The following is a 25774-nucleotide window of genomic DNA, read 5'->3' as shown; positions in this document are numbered from 1 at the left end:
GAACCGGGGCCCTGCTGCTCAGAGCTGGCGTCCCAAGCCAACTCTTAACCAACGTGCCACTCGGCCGGCCCCGCAAATAATTTTTTTAAAGAAACTGTTTTCAGTAATAATATTGTTAGTAATAAAATTGTTGTATTTTGAGACTATTATATACTTAGTAGGATAAAGCAACTAAGTAATTACATTAATGTTGTTAGGAAACAAAATTTTCAATTTAAGAAAAAAAGATTCAACTATAAAGTTCAAGAAATAAGTGAAAATCTGTAATTTCAAATTTGAATTGGAAGTATCAATATAAATTTATGATGAATTTTCTTTTAAAAATGCTTACTTTCAAAAGTATAACTATAGCACTGTGTTGTACAGCTGAAACTAATTCTAAAAATTGTGTATTTCATAATAAAAAATAATTTAATAAAAAAAATTTTTTAAATGCTTACTTTCTAACTTTATTCACCAAAAGTCTTAGAAGAACACAGTTGCAATGAGCTCCCCTAGCGCTCAAACTAAGATCTCTAAAGTCCACATCCGGGTAAAAAGAACCCCTGCCCCTTAAAAAAATGGCTGATTGCAAGTCTAAGGGAGAAAATATCCAGATGAATCTGGGGCATCTTGTTATGCCAGTCACTTTTCTATGTGCTTTACTTGTATTCACTCATTTATTTGATTTTATAGCTGAAAAAACTGAGACTTGAATAGATTGTCCAAGGTCACATAGATACAAAGAGACAAAAAGCAAACACAAACCCAGGCTTCAAAGCTAGCACTTGCAAAGTTGCTCAACCTTGCTAGTAACCAGAGAAATCCATATTAAAAAAAAACAACACAAGACAACTTTACTTATTTGAAAGGCAGAAGTAATGTCTGATAAATGATATTTTGGTGAGCACTTGAAATTGGAATTGGAACTCTTACATATTGTTGGTGGAAATTTAATTTTTTAGAACATTTTTGGATCATGATTTCACCACACTTAATATATTTGAAAATGCATATATCTCATGCCCAGCAGTTCCACTTCTGGTCTAGAGAAATTCTATATACATCTATACAATGAAACAATGCATAAACATCCACATTCATTACATCTCAGGTTACCACAGTGAACAAGGAGAAACAGCTTCAACATCTCTCAGAAGTTTAGATGTTAATACATAAATGTGCTTATTCATGAAGGGTATATTCTACATGACAATTCAAATGAATGAATCAGATCCACTGGAGAAACCTCAAAGTAATGTTGAGTGAAAAGTAAAATTTCATATAAAATGCACAGTTTGACACTGCCTATGCAAATCTTAAAAATTCACAAGGTAAGTGTATGTATTGTTTATGAACTTATGTATGCACAGTAAAAAAAATGTATGCCAATGGCCTACACTTACTTCAGAAGGCAAAAAAGGGAAGTTTTGTCATATCGTTAACATTTTATTTACATTTTTGAAAGAGATATAAGGCAAATATGGCTAAATTTTAGCAACTGTAGCCTATTGATGATGGCATATAGACATCTCATGTTATTTTGTGTATATTTGAAATATTTTATAATTAAAATATTTAGCACAGTATACTAGGCACAATTTCTTATTTTTAAAAAAAGTGAAGGCTAAATTGCAGTGTGGTAGCTTGGACTGGATCCTAAAGCAGAAAAAGGGCTTTAGTGGGAAAACTGATGAAACCCAAATAAACTCCCAATTTAGTTAATGGTATTGCTCCGATGTCAATTTCTTGGTTTTGACTAATGTACTATAGTTATGGAAGATGTTTACATTAGGGGAAGCTGAGTGAAGGGTATCAAGGAACTTTCTGTACTGTCTTCACAACTTGGCTGTAAATCTAAGCTTATTTTTAAAATAAGTGATGGTATCAAATCAAATTTTATATATTTTCTCTAAGTGTTTTTCTTTTAACAGGAATTCAAGCTTCTTGAAAGGCAAGTTTTATGAGCCTATATATCTACCTAGTGCTCTTTTCATGTCTGAGGTGGGATTATCTGTACTTGCGATCACTGCACTTCACCAGCGATGCAAATTTTGATGTGAGGTAATGGAAGGGGTATTCAAAGAGCCTCTGAAGCAGGGATAGGCCTCTGTGAACAGGCAGTCTTTAAGACCAATTATACCTCCTGGTTCCTCCTCACTTTTCCAAGTACAACCGATCTTCCTTGAGAACCTGGGATGTGCCAAGTATGTCATGGTAGGAGCTAATTAGCTGAATATGATTCACAGTGCTGTAAGCTTTGAAAAGCAATTCAGGCGGCAAAATTTTGGACAGGTAAAATTATAGTTCAAGATGTGTAAGTTGCAAGTGATCCTAAGAATGCTGGTGACTTCCTGCCATGTCAAATATAGAGGCTACTGTTCCTTTTGTTTTCAGTGAAGAAGGCCTTTCACCCTATGAGAGATCTCTTTGTTTTTGCGGTTCACGAAGTTAGTGGAATCTTATTTGCATAGAGCATTTTTAACTTTTCAATGTGCTTTTACCATCATTAGGTTTCATAACAGTTGCATGAGATAGGCGGGTAGGTGTTTCCGTTCCCTCGGACGACTGAGAATGAAAGCTGGGAGGGTGGGGATTTAAGGCCCTGTAAAGAGAGACCTCTTGAACACATCTCAGAGTTTAATTTGCATATGAAACACCTGGGGATCCTGTGAAGATGCAAATTCTGATTCAGTGAGCCTTGTGAGGGGCCTGAGATTCTGCATTTGTAACAGGCTTCCAGGTTATTGTTGGTTCCCTGGCTACCCCTCTAATAGATTAAACCGTTGACACAGGCTGGGTATTAAACTCCAATGGTCCATTTTCCCTGTGTACTTGGCAGTCGCAGACGGACTTGAAAGTTATGTTTAGCAAAAGAAAGGGGTCACGCCTTGAAAAACATCCTGATGCTGTTCTCAATCAAGCAGAAATGACTTTTTTTGTTTTTTGTTTTTTTTTAAGCTGAGCCATCCTGCTACCTGTTGGCAGCTCAGCTCTGGCCGGGCATTGAACCGCTGTTGCTCAGAGCTCATACTCTTGAGCGAGCTCTTCAGAAATGCCTTTTAAGATTTCAGGATGGTTTTCATTCTCTATGGCACATTCCTTCTTTATGTGATCCATATGTAATTAACAGGTGGGTTGTGCCAGAGTAACCATGCTGGAACTAGGTGGAAACGTGCTTCGGTGCTCCATTTATCTTTATGATTTGGGTTTTGTCGGAAATTAAAATCTGTCTTAATCCCAGATGCGTTTGCATCTTGGGAATCTGGTCCAGGAGCGTTCCTGGGTGCCAGGACCTTCCCAAGCTCTGCATGTCGGTGTGGATAGCATTTTCTCAGACAGGCCCTGGGAATCTCCTTTGCACAATGTATGAGATCTTGTTTGGTAACCACGCCACATCCTAAGAGCTAGTCAATGTGGTGTGGCCTCGCTGTAGAAACTTCCTTTGTGAGGCGAGAATAAGCTATTCCTTCCATGGCCTGGATCTGGTCTGGGTAGCACAGGGTTGGTCATTCTGGTTTCGTGGTCTGGTGTGGAGAAGGGCAAAGCATGTGGCATCCTTGCCCCTTCCTGGGCCCTGGGATGGGACGGGACAGAGGGCAGCTGATAGCCCACAGGCACCTGTTCTAAACAGGTGTTTGACTTTTCCTTATAACTGGATGGACTGGTGTGGTGAGCTGTCAGGTTTCTTTACAAAGCACTTTTTGGTTTTTTCAATGACACTTACTATAAAAGGTTCTCAAATATGGCTGAAGGACAAATACCACTGTTGATATATTTCCAAATGTCAAAACTATCCTGGGCGAGTTTGTTTCAAGGGCAGACTGAATTCTGGTGCTGAGCCCAGCCATTAACCAGGGGTTGCCAGGATTGGAAGAAAGTGGGATGACTGATATATGTCAGGGTAGATGATTTTACAGGACACGTTCTTACTTTAAAGAGTTTTCTAATATGATAGGACATTCATTACTCTTTCAAATAAATGGTGAGCTCAACTAAAATGGTGAGCTCCCCCTGTGTGTGTAAAGCTTCTTACTAGCCTTGTTGGGTGGTTGAGAGTAGGTGATAAAAGAGTGAAATAGAAAGATATGGCATTGCTTCTAAGGATTCCATACTCTGTCTGAGAAACTAAGAAACAAAACGAATAAACATGGCAACATAATGTTGCCATCAATCCCAAAGAGAATGTTTCTGATTCCCACAGCAAGGGAAAACTTCACAGAGGTGAAATTTAAGCTGGATTCTGTAGTCATATAATATAGGGAAAATGAACAAAAACAAAGAAAGCACAAGGTATCTGAAAAATGAAAGCAGGCTCTTTGGGTTAGAACAGGTCTATGGAGGGAAGCGGTGGAGGTCAAGGCTGAAGACGTAGGTTGGGCCATGTTGTAACATGTCCTGAAAATCAAAGCAAATTTTTCAATTTCAATCCCAATTACAGTGGGAACCCATTGAAGTTTAGTAAATCTTCAGATTTTACCCTCATGGAACACTCATAGGGTTTCATGTGACTAATATGTAATCTCCTAACATAAAAGGAGACATCCTACAGAATCATAATTCCTTGGCACTCAACATACTAAAAAGAGCCCGTGTGGTCATCACAAAACTAGTTTTCTAATACTTGCTCTGCTACAGGTTCATTGGTGACGGGTAAGAACTCTCCAGGCCATAAATTCCTCAAGTGTAAATTAATCAAGATCATGTCTAAAGTTCCTTCTAGCTCTGAAATCAATCATTCTCATTCTCCTGTTTGAGACTTTCTCCATAACAGGGTGAAAAGAAGAAAACCTGTTATAACCCATTTAATGGTACTGAAATCATAGTTTTAATTAAATTTGCAGATTTGTTCTATCTGTGCTCCAAAGTAGAAATTTGCACACTGAAAGTCACACATTATTTATTCACTGAAACTGTTATAAAAAGTATCTTTGGAGGGCACATGGCTGCATTATTTTTGACTACTGAACTACCAAATAAGAATTTTCAATATCACAGACGAAAAAATTTAAAGTACAGTAAAATTATAGCAAAATACTTTTTTAAAATGTAGTCTTCAATGTCACAGTGGATAACATTATTGATCTTAGTATTTTTGTGCCACACAGGAAACACCAATAATAAGTGTCATTTAAACTCATTTTCAAAAGAAATTGCACCCATAAAAGGATATGTTCTTTTCTTTCTTCTTTGAATTGGAAACGTAAAAAAAAAAAAAAAAAAATTAAGAGGTTGTCTAAAAACAGAAGCAGAGAGCTCATGAAAACGGAAGTGTTCTGTATGGATGTTCTGCAATCATTCCTAGGTTTCTACAGGGTACAGTGGGTCAGGAAACCTTGTTTCTAGTTTCTGCTCCACCTCAACTAGCTCTGTGGGGGCAAAGATACCACTTATCTGGTTTCACTCCTTTGAAATACTCATCACAATTACGATCACTATTATCTTTACCTCCACTACTGGACTGAAAGATATTTGAGTGCTGGAACTCTGTATTCACAGCTCTATCTCCACATCCAGCACATAAGTTACTCAATATTCACTGAATAAATCAATTTTTAAAATTTATCTGTAAATTGAGGCAGTTGGACAAATTTTCCCATGTCCTTTCCATCTTTATGATTCTGATATATATAAATTTACATTGAATTATCTACCGTATTTCCCCATGTAAGATGCACCCTTTTCTGAAAAATTTGGGGTCTAAAAACTGGGTGTGTCTTATACAGTGGTTGTATGAGCACAAAAACAAGAGTGAAAAAAGCAGCAAATGCAAGTAAAAAAAAGAAATCTACAACCACTGTGTAAGACGCACCCAGTTTTTAGACCTCAAATTTTTCAGAAAAGGGTGCGTCTTATACATGGGGAAATACAGTAAGTCCAGTTTAATTTTTCCCTTCAGCTTATTTCTGGCCTTTTACTGCTTTCTAGTACTTTTACTAAATTAGGACATTTTTGTCCTAATTCAACCTGAAGATAAAGCAGTACAAAGCAGCTAGAGTGAGACTATGTTTGACAAGGAAGGATTCCCTGAAAGAATGATGTACATGTTGTTGAGCCCAACTCCTACCTCTTGAAGTCGTGGTTTGTGTCTGAAACAAGTAAAAAAACTAAAAAGGTAGGTAAAGGCAAACTGATCTTCAGAACAATTTCTAAGTGTAAAGTCTGAATATGTTCTAAATTTTACAAATGCTAAAGCACAATAAAATTCTGTTGATGAACCTCCCAAGAACATAATCCAGCACTAACACAGTAGTCCTTTGTGCCAACAAAACTCCAGTAACCTCAGTGAGAAGAGCCATGGCTCTGCAGTGAGTATATACATTTCTTTAATGTAAGTCAAAGCCATTACAATGTTACAATGAAAATCTTCACTTATTTTGGAAGCCCACTCAATTATTTTGAGCAACATTATTCACAACCCAACACATACAGTGAAATCATTGACAACTCATGGAAATATTATAGCTAAATTACAAAGGGTAATTGGATAATATAGACAACCCCAATGAAGCATTTATTCTCATACTGTGCATTACATGAGATAAAATCCAATTGGGAAAGGGAGATCAAAAGAACTGTGCTGCTTTCTGGAACCAGACTCAGATAACAACGAAATGAGGGTAAATCCTAGGCGGGGAAGTATTTAATTCATTGTGCTTTATATATTTTTCTTGCTACCTATTCCGTTATAAACCTTACACCTGTGCGTCTGGGTACTATTTATTTTATCTCAAGTACATCATAATACTAGGCATTCTTTAAAATCATTTTCTATTAACTGGAAAAGGTACACTCAGATAAGGACCCTGTAAAATAACTTTCTTTTAGAAGGCATCAAATATTCAGGGAACTTTATTTTTAAAGGATAAATCAATTAAGACATAGTTTTCATTGACCCAAACATGCATAATCCACCATCCTTAATATAAAATGCTCTCAATTGGAAAATTACACATGAAATACAAAGGGAATGCAACTTTACATAGGTAAAACGATTGTTGGCTATGGCAACTTAACAGTCAAATTAATAGACATTGTACATTAAAAATAACTCAACATCTTAGAGCCAAGGGAAACTAATATGGAATGGTTCGACTCAAAGCAAAGAATAAGGCACCTGCTATGAATTTTGAACAATAACTTTCATTTTTAAAGTTACAATAAAATAGAATTAGTTAACCACACGCTTGTTTCAAAGAAGGAAACGAGTGCAGGGGTTGACTTTCTGGGTGAGGAAGGCAGGTAATACTGAAGATAACCTGCGGGGCCGAGGTTGGCTGATTCTTTCCTATTCTAAAGTAGTCGGATTCCTAAGTGTCCTAAACCACTCCTCTCCCTCCCTGTCCCCCATGCTTTGGGGTATCAGAAGCTCTGAGGTTCACACTGTGTATAGAGTAGGTAGCAGATTTCCCTTCTGTTCCTCTTAAAACAGCTTATTTTAAAAGAAATATCCTGAGGCAATTAACAAAGCAAACAAGCAGCTTTCTTTCCAATTCATTAATACATAGACACCTCTCAGGCTTTTTTCATCAAGTTAAGATTCAATATTTCAAAATAGCCAATACTTGCAATTTTCAACAGTACCAGAAAACCCAAAATCTGCCTTCTCACTCACACTTACCATTAGTAAAAAGAAAGTCTGATCAACCATAACCTATAAAATCATATAACAAAGGGAAGACTAAAGACTGATCCTTATCAGTAAATCCATTTAATTCCAGGTGACACTTTAGATTGATGTATCTAGAACCCTAACAGAGTTTTAATCATAAATCTAGAAAAAGCATTTCCAAACTAAGTATAACTTTTTAAGTCGATGTGCCTTTTTTGGTATTAAAAGTGCTGCTAACATGCTAAGATGTCTTATGGCACACTGGATGCAACAATATGTCCTGATGAGGCATCCATTTTTAGTAGTATTTTTCCCTAAAATGTTGTCTAGTATAGTAGACCCCTTTGATATATTAATGTAATTCTGGTGAAATCAATGGTGACATAAACAAACCTTCCCTGAATTTACTCCACCACGATAGCTTTCAGTGAAACTGAAGTGACTAAGTTACAAAATGCTCACACAAGTTGTCTTCTTATGGCATATTAGGTTAGTATATTCACTCATGCAAAATCCAAGGTAATATAACAGAAATAATATTGTTAAAATAGACACTGTGGCTATAAGCGTCTCCCTTTACACTAAGCATTTAGAAGCTTTAAACATTTTTTTAGGTGCTAAAGACTGGGAAAACTAGGCTAACATGTAGTTGTTCCATTTATAAGCACCTTATTACAGGACAGTTACATGACCCTATATGGGAGTGTGCTTTCAATTCAAGATATTGTAATAAAGTGCCTAGCTATATAAAAACCGTAAGATTTTGAATTTTAAATTAAGCTAATTGCATTTACACATTAGGGTTAACAAAATCTAGACCCTGCCTACACAGACTTAATCTAATTATCTATAACGGTATACTGTTTTAATAACCACATTGAAAAAACTCTTAAATGACTGAATAAGTAGGGTCCACTACTGTAGCTTAAGAATCAAATTTTATTGCTTTATTCATGTGGTGCTTTTGCAAGGCACTGTGGTATGGATTAGAAAACTTGGAATGACTCGTGAAGAAACCTTGGAATGACACATGAAGGATGATATGAAAAGTCATTCAGAGGCAGGATGCATTACTGAATTGTTTTTAACCAGGGTATCAAACATCAGGAATGAGTTCAAGTTAAAATTCACAGGAGAATGAAAACATCTTAAGGTCAGTCACTTCACATGCCCATCCTGATACTTTGAATAATCTGGAAAATTGCTGTAAGAGAAAGAGCAAATATTAAAACATGCTTTGAATAAAATAGGTCTGGCAAGTGATAGATATTTATTAAGGTAGTTCAAGTCTAAGAGCACCCTTAAACTATTACTTGCAAATGCTATGTAACTTCATTGTAATAAGAATTACCTTAATAAAACAAGTAAATGTTCGTAAGTTGTTTTTTAAATCTCAGCTTCTCTGAGTTTTATGTCTGTATGTCTGAGAGTTTGAAAATAAGCAATCATTTTAGAAAGAACTTACAGTACCAAAGCAAAACAGGTTTTTCAAGCACAGAATTATTTAGGTTTATCACTAAATATTAAATGTCCTTTGAAAGACTGGCCTACAATATGTGCATGTTTCCTCATTCTCACAAAGCTGAAATTCAGTAATCTTTAGGTTATATAAACTACCTGGCTCTTGGCCATTTATCAGGAAAGCCTCCAACTGGTACGTTTAGGGACAGGCAAAGTGAAATGTTTATGAGAAACCTCAATAACTGGAAGGTCAGAAAGTGGAAAACAGAAATATGTATTACACTTCAATATCAACAGCTTATATAATAAAAGAGGAAAGGCATTCGGTAATCCATTTGCAGAGGCAAGAGTCTATTACTCTAACAGCAGGCTGCCCTGATAACTAATTTTTCCTACCATATGTCAAACATTTCTTTTATTCATCTAAAAAACATCTGTCACATATTAAATTGCCAATCAGGTACGTTTCCTCTATAGTGAATCAATTCTTTGCACTAGCTTTACTTTGTAAAATATACCCAGTTTTGACATAAGACATTAGATTCTGAGACATGTTAAGCTCGAACATCCATATGCACAAGATGTTCAGAAGCCTCTTTGTTGCAAAGGAATTGATAATGGGGTGCAAAACAGTCTATCTCTTTCCCGTGAGGTGTTTTTGGTTTTTTTGTTTGTTTGTTTTGGTTTAAATTTCTTCCAACTTGATAATTACTAAGGACCTGGCCTCCTTTTCTGATCTCCTGTGAGCACAAATCAAACTGGGAGAAGTTTCTGGAGCACCACCCTCTGTGCATATGTGGGACAAGCAAATTGGTTCAGATGAATAGAATTATGTGGTGCTCCCGGCAGGTGGGCTGAGAACTACGCGGTTAAGATTCACCACTGATGGGTCACCACGTCATCCCAAACCCGTCATCCAACACCCTACTCGACGGTAGCCCCCAAAACACTTACCAGAACCACAAACAACAAAAATGAAGAGAGCCAATAACCAGGGTCCTACAGACGCCTTCTCTTCGGGAGCATTTCTCTGCAAAAAGGAAAATCCACCGTTTCAAAAGCAAAAAACCCCTCCGAACCAGGGCTCCCACAGCCTGCACTCGGGGCCAAGTCTCCTCTCTGTTCCCGAGCCACCCAGCTCCGGCACCCACTTCCCAGAGCCCCCCAACTTAAGCGTCCAGCTCGCGGCCTCTGGCCCCCAGAGTCGGCGGGTCTGGGGAGGAGAACTCGACGCGGCCATAGGGCTCGGGCCTCAGCCCCGGCTGCAGAATAGAGGAGGGTCCGCTCTTTCCTTACCGAGGTTTTGGCGACGTTGCCGCGCTGGGTGATGTTCTTGCTGTGCTTCTCGTTGGCCATACGGATCCGCTGCTTGGCGACCATCTTCGCGACGCTACCACCTGCCCAGCCACCCCTTGGATTCGCTCGCTCGCTGCTCCTCGGGCCGCTGCGACGCTCCGCTCCCGGTGCCCGTGCCGCCGGAGCGAGGAGGTTCTCAGGCAGGGCGCTAGCTCCAGCCGCTGGGCCTGGGCGCGGCGAGCGCGGGGGCTGAACGCTAGCAGGGCGCGGGCCGCCGACTGACTGAGGACGCCGGCCTGACCGGCCGAGTGAGGCGGGCGCGCAGGAGGAGACCAGGCCGCCGCGATACTCCTCACACCGCCGCCGCCGCTGGGAGCGTGGAGTGAAAGAGGATGGAAATGCAACGCCAACAAGCGGACCGTGCAGCCCTTCGCCTCGATCTACTTCGGGTTCGGCTGCCAACGTCAGCACTGGGCAGACTCCACCCCGCGGAAGTGCGGGCTCCGCCTGCTAAAGAAGAGAGAGCGGGAGGGCGAAGGCGGGCTCATGGGACCTAGCCCAACCCTCCCAAGGTCTATTAAGCGTGGCCCCCCCAGAGCTGCGCGTGCGCTCTGGGGCTCCCTGACTGCTGCGCTCTCCAACCGGAAGTGAATTGTCCCCGAGGCTGGTGACTCCGGAAATACCAAGTCGCCGTCTTCACGCCTGAGGATACGTGTAGGGGCCGGGTTTGGCCCTTGTGAACTCTGACCCGAGTGCATGGATTTCTTTTTCCGGGACAACATGGCGCCGTCCACGCCGCTCCTGACAGGTGAGTTCTGAACGAGCCAGGGACTGTTTCTTCAGAGCAGTTTCTTTTTTGTATCTTTGCCTTTGGGGGCTACCAGAGAAGCCTTGGAGTCTGATCGGCCTTTGCTTGTTGATTGCGGAAGAGCCGGAGGGCCTTTTGGGTTTCTTGGTGTAGCGTGGCAATCGGAAGTGAGACCCCGCGCCTGGGAGCCTGCATTTCCCCTCCCTTTTGCCGTCCGTCATTCTTCCCTGCTGCTTCAAGCTCTCTAGAAATAAGGAAGGGAGATAAGAACAAAAAATGTTAGTTGAATTTGTTACTCTGGGTTTGCAATACTAGTGTTGCATGAACCCTTATGTATTGATAGACCTTGTTGACGGTGTAAAGTTGTTTAGCTGTGTGATAAGGAAAAAATATAAACATTAGAATGACCACACAATAGAATGACCACACACACACAAAAACACCTGCATTTAAGTAATACCAAATTCTGTACCCCTTGCTTTAATGAAATTTGTAGGACTGAATAGAGAGTAGAGCTGTGGCAGTGTAGTTTTCAAATGAAGAAAGTGTGGTCTTGGGGTGGTAGCAGTGAACATTATTGAGATAATCTGGCAACGTTTGATGTTGAAATGGTTATGAGCGTTTTAGAATTAGAACATTAGAGGATTCCTGAGATTTTGAAACTGAGTCAGAGTTTATAATGTTAGAGAAGATGATAATCTTAAACAATGTCAGGGAAGACTCAGTACTAGGGTAATGGCTGGGGGTCTCATATATATCAAGTAAGGAGGGGAGAGTTGGGAGGGAAAAGGCTTTGATTAAGTCACTGTTAATTACACATAGAGGGAAAAAAGAAGTCATTAAGAAAAAGATTGTTTACATTTGAGGAACGGGGTTATTTTCCCCTGAGACTTGAAAGGACCCTTTTAGCTTTTGCACTTTTTGTCATTCCACATTTTAAGATCTTTGTTATTAAGCACCATGCCCACTCATATTCAGTCTGGCTACCACAGTTTATTCATCATACATTTTATCAAATACTGACTATAATTTGTTAGATAATATGCCAGGCAGATACTGTTTAAAAGGCATAATCATATAATTAAGTGAACCTTTTTCTCTAGCTTTGTAAAGATCGCTTGTATGTTATTTACAATTTTGGAATACTAAATGCTTATTTGAATTTTAATAAAAAAATAGTACTTCTAAAATCTAATAAATTTTCTTCCCTTTTAAAATCTGTACAGTGGCTGTGTAACCCTTTATAACCTTTGAATAGCTCTTGACATTCATTTCCTTGTCACTCCCTTCTATTTTGTGCTCCTCTATTGAACTGCTTATAAAACTCTTGAGCAACGTATTTCTTTAGTCTAGGACTATCCTGTTTCTCTTTACTTGGCTAACTTCTTTTAATCTTTTAAAATTAACTTCAGGCTTCATTGCTTCATAAATCCTTTCCTCACTCTTCCCAGATATTTTTCTTTCCAGGCTATTTTTGTACCTCATAAGTTATTTGAATTTTTTTTCTCACTTATCACATAGGAAAATTATCTAGTTATTTAGGTGCTTTTCTCCCCTGCTAGACTGTGAACTCCTGATATTCTGTGAATATCCTATGATATTCTCATATTCATAGGTGCCCAGAGAGAGTAAGTGGTCAGATTCACATGGCAAATTGGCAGAGTCAGAATTACACCAGTCATCCCACTTCATGGTCCTTCATTTTCCCACCACTGGAACATACTGATTCATCTTTTAAGCATTCTTAGTATAGATATTTTAGTTAACAATAGATTATTTTACTTCCAGAATCTTTTTTAAACTTAGACTCATGGAATTTTGGAGTTGTGCATGATTTGGAGATCATCCAGTAAATTTTATTAGTCAGGACTTTTAGTTGGAATTAACAAAAAAAGCAGGTGAAAAGGGGATTTTTGTAGGAAGATTCATGTAACAGTAAAGCTTCTGTATTGCTGCATCCAGGTATTCACATGACTCCAAATATCTGCTTTTCTTCCTCCCTAGGCTCTTGCTTTTCTCTTGATTAAATTCATTCTCAAACTAACGTTCTGCATGGGAGCTCCATGTTTACATTCAACCAGTTCTGCAACCCCAAAGGAAAGAGCACATTTTTGCCAGTCTCAAGTCTGGCTGTCATTGGCTTGGCTTGGCTTGGCTCTAGCTCATCTTTGAGAATTGCTACTCGTTCTTTGTTTTTGTTTTGTTTTTTTTAGCTGAGCCGTCCTGCCACCTGTTGGCAGCTCAGTGGCAGCTCAGCTCGGGCCGGACTCGAACCGCTGTTGCTCAGAGCTCAAACCTTTGAGCGAGCTCTTAACCAACTGAGCCACTCACCCGGCCCTCTAGCTCACCTTTGAATCAGTCAAATTTTAATCACATCACCAGGACCAAAGTATATTCGCACCATTGAATAGTTCCCAAAGGAAAATCAGAGTCCCCTAAAAAGAGAGGGCATGCTGAATGCTGGGCATGTAACACAAGAATGGCCTTACATGAAACCCATATTGTGTAATCAGATTGCCTAGTTGAAACCATTGAGATAATTTATTCAAAGTTGAGCCATTTTCCTAAATTGATATGAATTTCAGTGGATGTAAAGTTTGGAAAGAGTATCATAATGATCACCATATATATCCCTGGCATAGGACCCTTGTTTGCTGAAGCCCAGTAGTTTTCTCATATTAACTCATAATTTCAGGCCTAGAGTAATAAATTGTATGTGAGTATGTGGAAAGCCTAAGTTTTAAAAAGATATTATATATATATATACACACACACACACAATATATAATGTAATTACTGTTTTTAAACAGTTATTCTGTGTGAAATTCTGGCATTTATTTGTTGCTTTAATGAAAAGAGCTGTGCATTCTAGATTTTTCTTTCTAATAGAACATATTTACCAGATCCCCTTTGATTAAAAAGGGAAATCGTTAAAATCAAGGAATAGTATCACCCCACAATACATTGTATTAAGCTAGCTCCACATTCTATTCACTGTTTCACATTCAGTCACTTCTAATTAAAATGAATTCCTCATTACAAAGTCCTATGTAGAAAAAATTGTTTGTTATTGAAAGAGTTTGTTTTGAGTCCATATTTATTTTTGCTTTTAACTTGTAATACAGTTTGTATTCTGTTATGAACCTCATTTTGTGTTTCTTCTAATAAATTTTATATATCCATTTATTAAAATTTGTATAAAAAGTTGCTCCAACTTATTAAATCCAGTAAAGTATCTTTATTGGTTCCAAAATGTCTTGCAGATCTTTATATAGTTATGCTTCTATGAAGGGCGGTATGAAGTAAAAAATTTGTTCTAAATAGTTTATATGTATGAACAATACTATAATGACTTAAATGATTTTTACGATAAATTCAATTGATAATTCCCCTAAAATAGGCATATCTATTGTAAAACATCGTATACAAAGGTTGTCTAATTTACTAGAAACCAACAGTATCAGTCTTTAAAGTAGCTTTGATGTGTACTTTAGTCTCATGGGATGTTTTTACCTTTGTACAAAATTCTTGTTCTACTCAACTTTTGATTTTCATTTAACACTTTTGTCCAGTATTTCCATTCCTGAGAAATATTGAAAAACTTCTATTTGGTTTAATTTCTTGCCACATTGTGAACAAAGCATTACACAAAATGATCGGCTTTTTAAAGGTCCTTAATTTTTATATAAGACTATAAAAGTTGCAAAAACTATAGAGAGCTTCTTGTACCCTTTACCTAGCTTTCCCACATGATATATAACCATGGTACATTATTAAAACCAAGAAATCAACACTGGTAGAGTAGTAGTTACTGTATTTTGCTGTGTGTAATGCTCACTTTTTTGCCCAAACTTGTGAGAGAAAAACAAGGATGTGCATTATACATGGGTAGTACTAACTCCGTATCTATATAAATGTTTTTAATTCTTTTATTTATATTTATGAGTTAAAAATGTAACTCTAGAAATTGATAACAGTATCCGTATGCAAAATAATACCCTGGAATACGATAATCGGTTTTGTTGAACTAATGACAAACTTGTAATGACAGAGTCCTTGGCCTTCTGTGATGCATAAATATCGTAAATTTGTTACCAGTACATAAAATTTCTTGTGCCTTGTATCTGTTCTTATGTTTTGTAATCATTTGTTACATAAAATTTCTTGTACCATAATATGTTAAAAAAATAAATGCTAAAATTTCTTTATAATACAAAAAACAAGTACCTAAATGTAAACAAATAAAAATTTGAATTAAAAAATTAAAACGAAAAATTTTTTTCCCTGAAAGTTTGGACCCAAAACATGGGTGCACATTAGACACGGCAAAATATGGTGCTAAATTAGAGTCCTTATTTGGATTTCGTGTGTGTATGTGTATGTTACTAAGAAAAGGTATCACATGAGTAGATTTATGTAATCACTACTATCAGAGCATAGAACTGCTCCATCACCACAAAGAAGATACTAACCTTTTATACTACCTCCTTCCAATTATACTCATATGTTACCCTCCTTCCAATTCTAACCCTTGGCAACCACTAATCAGTCCTCCATAATGATAAAATGTCATTTCAAGAATTTTATATAAATGGATTCAGAATATGTAACCTTTGTGTTTTTGTTTTTAAAGTGTTCTTTATTTAGAATGTGAACATGTGCATGTTGAAAAGCAGTTGTTAGTTTGAATCAAGATTTTTGCTTCTCCAGAAACATACTAAAACCAGAAATTGAAAACCACATGAGACCGAATGCTACTCAAGCGGGAAAGACATGACACTTTTCACACTGATTTTCTGTAAAGTGTTGTTGCCTTCTAAGATTTTGGGTTGATAATCTACATGAAAAGTGTGGGTTGTGGGATTTCCCTCCCTACTCCCACCTCTGTCTTAGTCCATTCGGGTTCCTATAACAAAATACCACAGGCTGGGTGGCTTATAAACAACAGAAATTTATTTCTCACAGTTGTAGAGGCTGGGAAGTCCAAAATCAAGGCACTGGTAGATTCAGTGTCTAGTAAGCACCCACTTTTTTTTCATAGACAGCTGTCTTCCTCTTTGTCCTCACATGACATAAGGGGCAAGGGAGCTTCCCTAGAGTCTCTCTTATAAGGGCACTAATCCCATTTATGAGGGTTCTGCCCTTGAGGCCCTACCTCTAAATACCATCACCTTGGGAATTAAGTTTCTACATATGAATTTGAGGGGTGGGATACACAAGCATCAGTCTAGCAACTCCTTTGGGGTCTTTCACCTATTTTAGTTTGGGATGTAGGTATGAAACAAATTTTAGAAAAGGAAATCGTTGTACTGATTGTCCTGAATACTCTGAAAGTTCTCACTGCTGTGGCCAGAAATCTTATCTTCATGGTTCTGAGGCATGGCTGCCACTGTAGTGTTCCGTACAGAAACCGAATTTTCCCCAAGTAAGCATTGTGGTCGGTGATAATGGCAAAATCAACAAGTGTAGAGGACCAAGGTCACTAGTAACAAGTGTCATGAGAACACAAGAAGCTGAGATGAGTTGGGGAAAGCTTTTCTCCTTTTCTTTTTTGCTAGTTACCTCAAGCATATGTTCAAGGGCCAGCAGTTACGGCAATAGAACATGGTTTGATTGTATCGTCATAGGGCACATTTTCTAATTACACTGCAGCTTCATTGGGACTACACTCACAATGCACCATTTTATTTTCCTGGGCTTGTATGTGAATTCTGAAAGAGAGCTCTTAGTGTGTTCAGTTGCCACTGTAGCTTGTGGGAGGAACCTCTTTTTTTTTTTTTTAAAGATTTTATTGGGGAATTGGGGGAGGGGAACAGAATTGGGGAAGGGGAGCAGACAAGTTGCTGTCCTTTTGTTCTTCAGTCTAATTGTGGAGGACACCGCTTCAGTGGCCCATGTTGGCATTATCATTGCGCTGTTCCCGGGTGAGGCAGTCGCTCGCTGGCCTTTCGACGGCAGCTCACCGAAAGCTCACACCCGCTGCCGGCCAGCCCCACTGCAGCCTACACTGTTGCCAGCAACTCACAGCAGCCCAGTTCCAGGTCGAGTTGTTGTTCATCTTAGCTGTAGAGGGCGCAGCATCACTGGCCCTCATAGGTGGGATCCAAACCGGGGCCCTGCTGATCAGAGCTGGCATCCCAAGCCAACTCCTAACTAACATGCCACTCGGCCAGCCCATTAAGCTGGCAGAATTTTGTGTGACCTTGGAATAAAGTGAAATCCGGTAGTTGAACTGCCTAGTTTGGGAAATTCATTTTTTAATACTCCCTCAAATAAATGTTTGTTAAAACAAATTACAGTATTAAGAAAAGAATGACCTCTTCTAAATCATATCATACAGATGATTTATTTGGTGATGAAAAATAGTACTGTTTTGCCTGTACTAGAGAATAGTCAAAAGGCTGAGAAGCAATTGAGAATTTTGATGCTAAAGAATTAACTTCAGGGCCGGCCGAGTGGCGCGATGGTTAAGAGCTGGCTTGGGATGCCAGAGGGCCCCGGTTCGGATCCCACATATGAGGGCCAGTGACACTGCCCTCTACAGCTAAGATGCTGAACAACAGCTCAACCTGGAGCTGGGCTGCCGTGAGTTGCCTGCAATGGTGTAGGCTGTGGCCCCTGCTGCAGTGGGTTGCCATGGGCTACTGTGTGTAGGAAGCAACCAGCGTGAGTGGCCAGCAGCCGCTGTGAGCGGCCGTCCAGAAGCCGGCGACTGATGTGTCTCGCCCGGAAAGAGCACAATGATGGTACCAACTTGGGCCAGTGAAGCAAAGTCCTCCACAATTAGACTGAAGAATAAAAGGACAGCAACTTGTCTGTTCCCCTTCCCCAATTCCCCAGCGCTGTTCCCATCCCCCAATTCCCCAATAAAAATCTTTAAAAAAAAACTCAATGCCTATCACATGGAGCTATGCAGGAGCCAGATTGTATAGAGAGAGCCTTGTTAGCTGTGGTGTAAGGAATTTAGATTTTGATATATGCAGAATACTTTGCTAGGCTCCATTCTGTTCAAGGGCAAACTACCTCAACAGTTTGGCAGCTCAGTCTAGTGCTCTGCATATAAGGAATTATGGTATCCAGTTGTATATTTGTGGATGTCTAACAAGAAACTCATCATTCAATTATGTGTTTACTTGTCTTCCATCTCTCAAGTAGAATGGAAGCTTTCTAAGGGGACAGATTTTTATCTTGTTCATCAGTGGTTCTTTTATTTTCGTTCTAATTTTAAAATATTTAGTTTGAGATTGTAAATTATATTACTTTCAATATCTGAAAACTGAGGGAGTTAATTCTCAGGTAGAATATTAGTATTCTGAGAACAGTCCCTGGAGAAGGGAAAGAAAATATGGATCAGAGTTGGAGCCAAGAGTGGCCCCTGTCTACCAACTTTGCTGTTTTCCCAGTAACCAAGTGAAGAATGGAAGATTTGTGAATAGCTGGCAGAAAAGGAAGCAGCTGTAATTTTGGCCATGGACTTCTGTACAATTTTTCTTCTTTTCAGCTTTTATATTATTGCTACTAGCAAGAATTCTAGCTGATAAACTAGTAACCTATCACCAAGTCCTGTCGGTTTTATCTCCTAAATATTGAACATTCCTTCTCCACTTTCTATTTCCACACCCCACCTGAATCCAGGTTTCCTCCATCTCTCCTGGGGGACTGCTGCAGAACCATCTTGAATAGTCTCTTCACATCCACTCTTACTTGCTTTCAGTTCATTGTCTACAGTGTATCAGATTGACCTTTTCAAAATGCAAATCTGGTTTTAGAAATCTGCTTAAAACCTTTTTGGTTTCCCACCATTCTTAGGCTACAGACTGATATTGCCTGACTTAGGCCATGAGAGTCTGCTTGGCCTGAGCCGGTTTCTTCTCCAGCTCCAGCTCCTGCCAGGCACACAGGGCTCTTTCCTTTCTTGTGATGCTCTCTCATCTCTCTTGCCTTGGCGTTTTTGCACTTGTTACTGTTCTCTTTGCTTGGTAATTGCTATTCATCATTCAGATCTCAACACACAAATGACTTATTCAAGGACACATTCCATAACCTTCCATTTTTAGATCAAAACTCTATTATTCACTCTATTAGCCCCATATATCTTTCTTTGTAGATATAGTTATCTATAGTTATAGAATTCCATTTATTTGACTTATTATTTGATTATTTGACAAGGCAGATTTTCCTCCCCTTGTAGCTCCATTACGCAACGTAAGATCTGGGAGGCAGTTTTTCCCCAAATAAACAGCTGTTGACTAGATGAATTTAGTTCATTCAGCCTTAGAAGCTTCTAATTCAGCCATTTTCAAAAGTATACTCTGCGTGGTGAGCACACAATGTGATATATAGATGATGCATTACAGAATTGTACACTTGAAACCTATGTAACTGTACTAACCATTGTCACCCCAATAAATTTAATTTAAGAAATAAAAAATTTTAAAAGTATAATTTAGTTCAATAGATGTTTTTGCTTATTTAATCTTGAATTTTGTTCATACTTAGTATTTTGGGGTATTACTGTCATTGGGGGCCTTGTAAATGAAGGTGTCTAATCTCACTTGCTCTCTTAGTTTGAGAAATTATAAATATATTAATAATACCCTGCATTTTTTAATAACTTTGAATACATACTACATTTTCATGTTGTTATTTTATATGAAGCACACTGCCACCCTGTGTTCTAATATTTCCATTTACAGATTAGGGCACAGATTTAGTGATGCAGCCAAGGTTCCACAGCCAGATAGGAATAAAAGTCTGCCTTTTTAAAAGACATATATAAAACTGAATATTAACAAAGTCATGGCTTTTTCTTTCCATTTTATTTCTTTAGTCCGAGGATCAGAAGGACTGTACATGGTGAATGGACCACCACATTTTACAGAAAGCACAGTGTTTCCAAGGTATGGTTTATTTTGTTGAGTGATATTAGAGGGAACTCTATAATACATTCTAAATTATTGTTGTTGTTATAGAACAAGAAAGAAAAAGATCAGCTAGTTTCTAGGGACATATTGTGTAATATTAACAGAAGATGAAAAGAATGCGTGTTCTCTATCAAAAAAAATAAGCTTTAGATTTGAAAATAATAGCTTAAATAAGCATGTTTAGAAGAAAAAATATAGACAATAGTATAGTTGAGTTCAAGCCTCTAGCTTGGAAGAATTTTTATCTTAGGAAAAGATAAACTTGCAAATATTGATAGCCAAACCACTGCCTCTAATTTTCATGAAATCACAAAGTGAAAAAGGTACAAGAAAGAAAGGAAATATGGGAGAAAATGTATAAAATATAAAGCTAAAACAGATATAAATATATTTTTCCCAAAAAGAAACAATGAATGGGTAAACCAAAAACTAATCAAAGTGATTATCTGTAGGGGGAGAGAGAGTTACAGAATGCAGGGGACATGTCTATGAATGAATGTTGGTGTATATATAGTTTTGACTTTTGACCATGTTATTTTAAATTTTAAAACAAAATTAAAATGAAAAATGGAAACACATGAACCTAGCTTTATATTAAGTTGAAGGCATAACCATAAGATTACCTGCAAAATTCTTAAATGCACTCAATAATTTTGTTATTTTGATACTGTCGTTTTAAAATCTATTTTAGGATAAAACAAATAATTATATTAATGTCATTAGGAACCAAGATTTTCAGCATAACAGTGAAGGGATAGATTACATATATCAATATGAACTCACGTTTTTGTTTTTGGTGGGGTTTTTTTTGGGTTTTGTTTTCATAAAATCATTTGTATTTCCTAGTTCTATCCACTGAAAAGGTCTAGAAGCAGTGATAACCTAACAGTAGTGAATGAATACCCCTGCCTCACAGATTGTGATCTCTGAACACCATTCTTCACTAACAGGAACCAGTTTCTTAGAGAAGTGGCTGACTCTAGGTCTAGGACAGAAACTGTACAAGTTGAGCTAGAGACAGACACGTGGTGGCAGAAAACAAGCAAGCTATATAAGACTAATGGAGCTTTGTTAAGGGGCCACAGGAGTCAACTTGAAGGGTTCACACCAACCTATTGGGAAAGTTTGAGAATTAAGAATAATTATGACTAAAAGGATTGAGATATGTCACATGTATAAACATTTCCTCCCAAAATCCCCCTTCTTCTAAATCTTATTGGTCAGTATTAAAGGTTGATGTGTGGTCCTTGGTCATTTCTTTGAATATTGATCAATAAAGAGGAATTAATATTTATCTTGCCTTTCCCGTACAAACTTTTTCAGAGTAACCAAATTATTGGTGAGGAAAACTTTTTTATAGAATTCCAGTTAACAAATACAGAAGGATTAATGTAATTAGATAATCCTTATTTTATGATCCTCAAGAAATCACCTATTAGTGGTTCTCAAACTTTAGCATGCATTTAGAATCATCTAAAAAGCTTGTTAAAACACAGGTTGCTGTTCTCTCCCCAGATTTTCTGATTCATGAAATCCGGGGTGGACCCAAGAATTGGAATTTTTAACAAATTTCCGGGTAATGCTAATGTTACAAGTCTGGGGACCCCAATTTGAGAAGCACTGACCAAGGCAAATGATCATCAAAAGAAGCTGACACTGGGAGATGAACTGTTGGTGGGGAACTTTATAATCAGGCTGACGTCACCTGAATCTATTGACCAATTTTTCTTTTTTTTTTAAGTTGAGCCATCCTGCCACCTGTTGGCAGCTTAGCAGCAGCTCAGCTTGGGCCGGGAATTGAACCGCTGTTGCTCAGAGCTCGCACTCTTGAGCGAGCTCTTAACCAACTGAGCCACTCGGCCGGCCCCAGACCAATTTTTTATTAGACTAAGTTCTCTAGAACCTTGTTACGGGAGGGTGGGCCTGTGACTAGCCATATTGGTATCACCTTGAACCAGTGCAGAATGTAGCATCTCAGCCCCTACCCAGAATCAGAATATGTACCTTAACCAGATACTCAGGTGATTTGTATGTACATTAATGTTTGAAAAGTACTGCTCTAGAAAACAAGAATGTGTTTCAAAGCTTTTGTGCTGCACTTCATTGATGCATGCAATCCCAAGGCAGTAAGACAAGGAAAACGGGGCCAGCCAAGTGGCTCAGTTGGTTAAGAGCTCGCTCAAGAGTGCGAGCTCTGAGCAACAGCGGTTCAATTCCCGGCCCAAGCTGAGCTGCCACTGAGCTGCCAACAGGTGGCAGGATGTCTCAACTTAAAAAAAGAAAAAGGGAATGAGGCAAAGAAGTGAAAACAAATATAACATGAGATGCACTGAGGTACCCATAGACTCCTGGAATACAGCCAGGTTCCAGGTTGCTTGGTCATGCAGAATGTCTCAGAAAGGCTATATGGAACCACTGTGCCTCTAAACAATCTGTAGTGGAGAGGAAGGGTAAGAAATTTATCTATAGCCGCAGCTTCTCTTGGTCTCTTCGGGTTGAATCTGAATGCCAGAGCCTCTTGCTACTATGGTAGGCATAATGGAAGCCATGCTGAAATGTGGTCCTCACTCCTGGAGGGTCTGAGACAACAGTGGTGGGAGATGAGGTAGCCAGGCCTCTTCATTGAATAGCTGATGCCTGGGACAGGGAGAGCCAGGGAGATCTGAGGAGGCATATAATGAGTCCAGTGCAATCTAAGCATCGCTAAGAGTAGAACAAGGAGACATTCATTCTGTGTCTCCTGGGGACTTGCAGTAGGAGCTACACGGTGCTTACTGTCTATGAAGATTAAAAAAAACACCAAAAAACTGGTTCTAATCAAGCTTTGAGATTAAGGTTCTCTTATTTGGCTGCACATTAGAATGACCCAGAGAGCTTTAAAACACCCAGATATCCAAGTACTGGGTATTAAAAGATAGTAAGGACTTATTGTTAATTTTACGAGGTGAAGTGGAATGGTGGTGACTGTTTTCTTAAAATGTCCTCGTCAGTTAGAGATGCCTACTGAAGTACAGAGTAAAATGATACGAGATCTGGTTCTGCTTTAAAATATTCTGGCATTGGCAAATTAGGTTATTTACTAATAAAGAAATCTATCCGAAAAAAAAATATTCTGGCATTAAATATTAGAAGTAGGGAGTAGATTAAACAAAATTGGCCATGAGTTAATAATTATCTAAGCTTGGTGATAGATTCATGGGTAGGTACTTGTTCTCTATTTTTGTCTATATTTGAAATTTTTTGTTTAAAAGATTGTACCACAAGGAAATAGACAAAACTTCCCAATTGCCAAGTGTAAGAAAATAATTAAATTCTGGATATGATAGTCTAGTAAGCTTGCATTCAATCTTAAACACAATTCTAGAATGAGTTATTAAAAGGACCATTTGTAATCATTGAGATAAGGAGGTGACTATTAGAGTCAAAATGAGCTTGTTAAGAACAAATTGTTTTAAGCTTATCTATTTCCTTTCTGAGTAGAATTTCCAGACACATCAGAATAGAACTATGAACATGATTTAACAAAGTATCTGAGAAATGATAATGTCTTTTGGTTGGATGATGATAATGACAGAGTTGTCATTGGTTAAGAGCTGTGAAATCCGCAGATTAATGAGTTGATTTTAGTTTGAGACAAGGACTATTGGTGAGCCACAGGATCTTGTTCCAAGCTCATTCAGCAATCTTATAATTTATTTAGATGATAGCTTAGGATGATGTTTTATAATGTATACATTCCATAAATCTGTAAGGAATAGCTGTTGTCTTGGTTTTTTTATTTGTTTTTTTTTTTCAAGGGAAATGACTAATGTTTTAAAAGAGAAAATCAAGTTGTAAATAGATCTCAGTAAGCTGGAATAACGAGCCAAAACCTGGGTGGAATTTAATATGATAATTGTACAGTTCTGCCTTCAGATTAAAAAATGAGTTGCACAAGTATAGGATGGAGGACATCTTGCTCATGGCTGTTTATTATGAAAAAGAAAAATATTTCAGTAACCACGAACTGAGTATAAGCTGCCATTATTGTGTGATTGTGGAAACACAAATGTCATCTTCAGATGAATTAATGCAAAGATAGTATCTAGTCTAAGAGGTGTGTACTGGTCAGTTCTCAAACACTTATTTAATAATTCAAATATTTATTAGCCATGAAGTTCTGATCTAATGTTGTAACCACACATATGGACACCTACATGTACACACATGCACATTTCTGTTTGGGTCTTTATTAGTCACCTCCAATTGAGAGAAACAGTACTTAGAGTTTTGATCATTTGATAGAATATTGCCCAAGAAGTCCGATTTTCACGTCTGTTTTTATACAGAATCCTGCATCTGATTTTATTTAATGCGAAGATCCTCTTGTGATACATTCTGTCTCTAGAAATTGATGGAAAGTATTTGCCCTTCAGATCCGGGGGCATTTCTTGGTCATTCGAGGATGTTCTAGCCACCATTGTTTTGCTATGCAGGTGGTTTGGGTCATTCTTCACAAAGTATCCATTTTGAAATCCTTCAGCCCCTTCAGTACCCAGGCTGATTGATGGCTGGTAACTTGCACATTCACCTGCATTTTTGGGTTATCATACAAACTAGATATTCAGCCAGAAGGGCTGTTTGTCTTTCTTAAAATTGATCTGTTGGTATGAAGTCAATTTCCAGCTTACTTTACGGTGGTTGCTGACTGACACTACATTTTAAGAGAGAAGGTATTGGGCCAGCCGAGTGGCTCGATGGTTAAGAACTGGCTTGGGATGCCAGAGTGCCGCTGATCGGATCCCACATATGAGGGCCAGTGACACTGCCCTCCACAGCTAAGATGCTGAACAACAGCTCTACCTGGAGCTGGGCTGCTGTGGGTTGCCGGCTACAGCGTAGGCTGCAGCCCCTGTGGCAGTGAGTTGCCATGGACTACCGTATGTAGCCAGCAGCCAGCATGAGCGGCCAGCAGCCGCAGTGAGTGGCCGTCCAGAAGCCAGCAACTGATCTTCCTCGCCCGGGAAGAGCACAATGATGGTGCCAACTTGGGCCAGTGAAGCAACATCCTCCACAACTAGACTGAAGAACAAACGACAGCAACTTGTCTGTTCCCCTTCCCCCAATTCCCCAGCACTGTTTCCATCCCCCCGAATTCCCCAATAAAAATCTTTAAAAAAAAAAAGAGAGAGAAGGTATTTTGGTAGACTGAAAAACATTTTGAATTATTTTCTAAAGTTTACGTTAAGTTCTTAGTCATTAAATTGTAGTAAAATTGTGGATTTTTAGAGAAGTAGTAACGCTTATTAATTTAAACTTTTTTGTGTGTCCTTTTCAGGGAATCTGGGAAAAATTGCAATGTCTATACCTTTAGTAAGGACGGGACCGTGTTTGCCTGGGGCAACGGAGAAAAGTTAGTGTCCGTTTATATAACATTTTATGTATGTGTCATGAACATAAAGCATAACTGTCATTATTTGAATATCATGTATTTGGGTCTTATTAATAAAGTTCATCTTTTAATGTCATGATGCAGTTAGGTATTATCTCCAACATAATAACTTCCATAGAATAGTTGTTAGTTGTTAGTTTCTATTTATGTGCCATGACTTGTTGGACTTATCTAGTTACTTCAAATTAAAAATATATGAAAAAGGGCATTAATTTAATCCTGAAGAAGCTGAGAGGTTGTTTTAAATAGTGTTCCAAGTTATT

The 25774-nt window shown here is 38.4% G+C and overlaps 2 protein-coding genes across 4 annotated transcripts in view; one reads left to right on the top strand and one right to left on the bottom strand.

The window, feature by feature from the left end:
* Nucleotides 1-6813: 6813 nt before the first annotated feature.
* Nucleotides 6814-10848, bottom strand: SERP1 (stress associated endoplasmic reticulum protein 1). Its single transcript, XM_019661316.1, has 3 exons — nucleotides 10349-10848; nucleotides 10007-10082; nucleotides 6814-8795 (listed from the first exon to the last, which is right to left on the bottom strand). Exons 1-3 carry the CDS (start codon nucleotides 10430-10432, stop codon nucleotides 8755-8757), a joined length of 201 nt encoding a protein of 66 aa, XP_019516861.1. The 5' UTR covers nucleotides 10433-10848; the 3' UTR covers nucleotides 6814-8754.
* A 155-nt stretch (nucleotides 10849-11003) lies between these two features.
* EIF2A (eukaryotic translation initiation factor 2A) overlaps nucleotides 11004-25774 on the top strand; it is a 36383-nt gene continuing 21612 nt past the window's right edge. The window contains exons 1-3 of one of the 3 annotated variants that reach the window (XM_019661314.1): nucleotides 11004-11156; nucleotides 19987-20056; nucleotides 25398-25472. In XM_019661314.1, the coding sequence (XP_019516859.1) occupies nucleotides 11105-11156; nucleotides 19987-20056; nucleotides 25398-25472 (197 nt within the window). In that variant the 5' untranslated portion in view covers nucleotides 11004-11104. Of the gene's footprint in view, nucleotides 11157-19986; nucleotides 20057-25397; nucleotides 25501-25774 lie in introns of all 3 variants that reach the window. The other 2 variants (XM_019661313.1, XM_019661315.1) reach the window with 2 other exon arrangements.

The sequence above is a fragment of the Hipposideros armiger genome, unplaced genomic scaffold (genome assembly GCF_001890085.2).
Source record: "Hipposideros armiger isolate ML-2016 unplaced genomic scaffold, ASM189008v1 scaffold_344, whole genome shotgun sequence".
NCBI classification, from domain to species: Eukaryota; Metazoa; Chordata; class Mammalia; order Chiroptera; family Hipposideridae; genus Hipposideros; species Hipposideros armiger.
Note: the sequence above shows the minus strand (reverse complement) of the source record. Positions and strands in the feature narration are given on the sequence as shown.

Excerpts from the sequence above, each read along its gene's own strand:
- SERP1 (XM_019661316.1), bottom strand. The coding sequence starts at position 10,432 with ATGGTCGCCAAGCAGCGGATCCGTATGGCCAACGAGAAGCACAGCAAG. Across the intron at positions 10,083-10,348 it reads GCAACGTCGCCAAAACCTCG|AGAAATGCTCCCGAAGAGAA; the intron begins GTAAGGAAAGAG and ends TCCTTTTTGCAG. Across the intron at positions 8,796-10,006 it reads TTTTGTTGTTTGTGGTTCTG|CAATTTTCCAGATTATTCAA; the intron begins GTAAGTGTTTTG and ends TTTCTCTTACAG.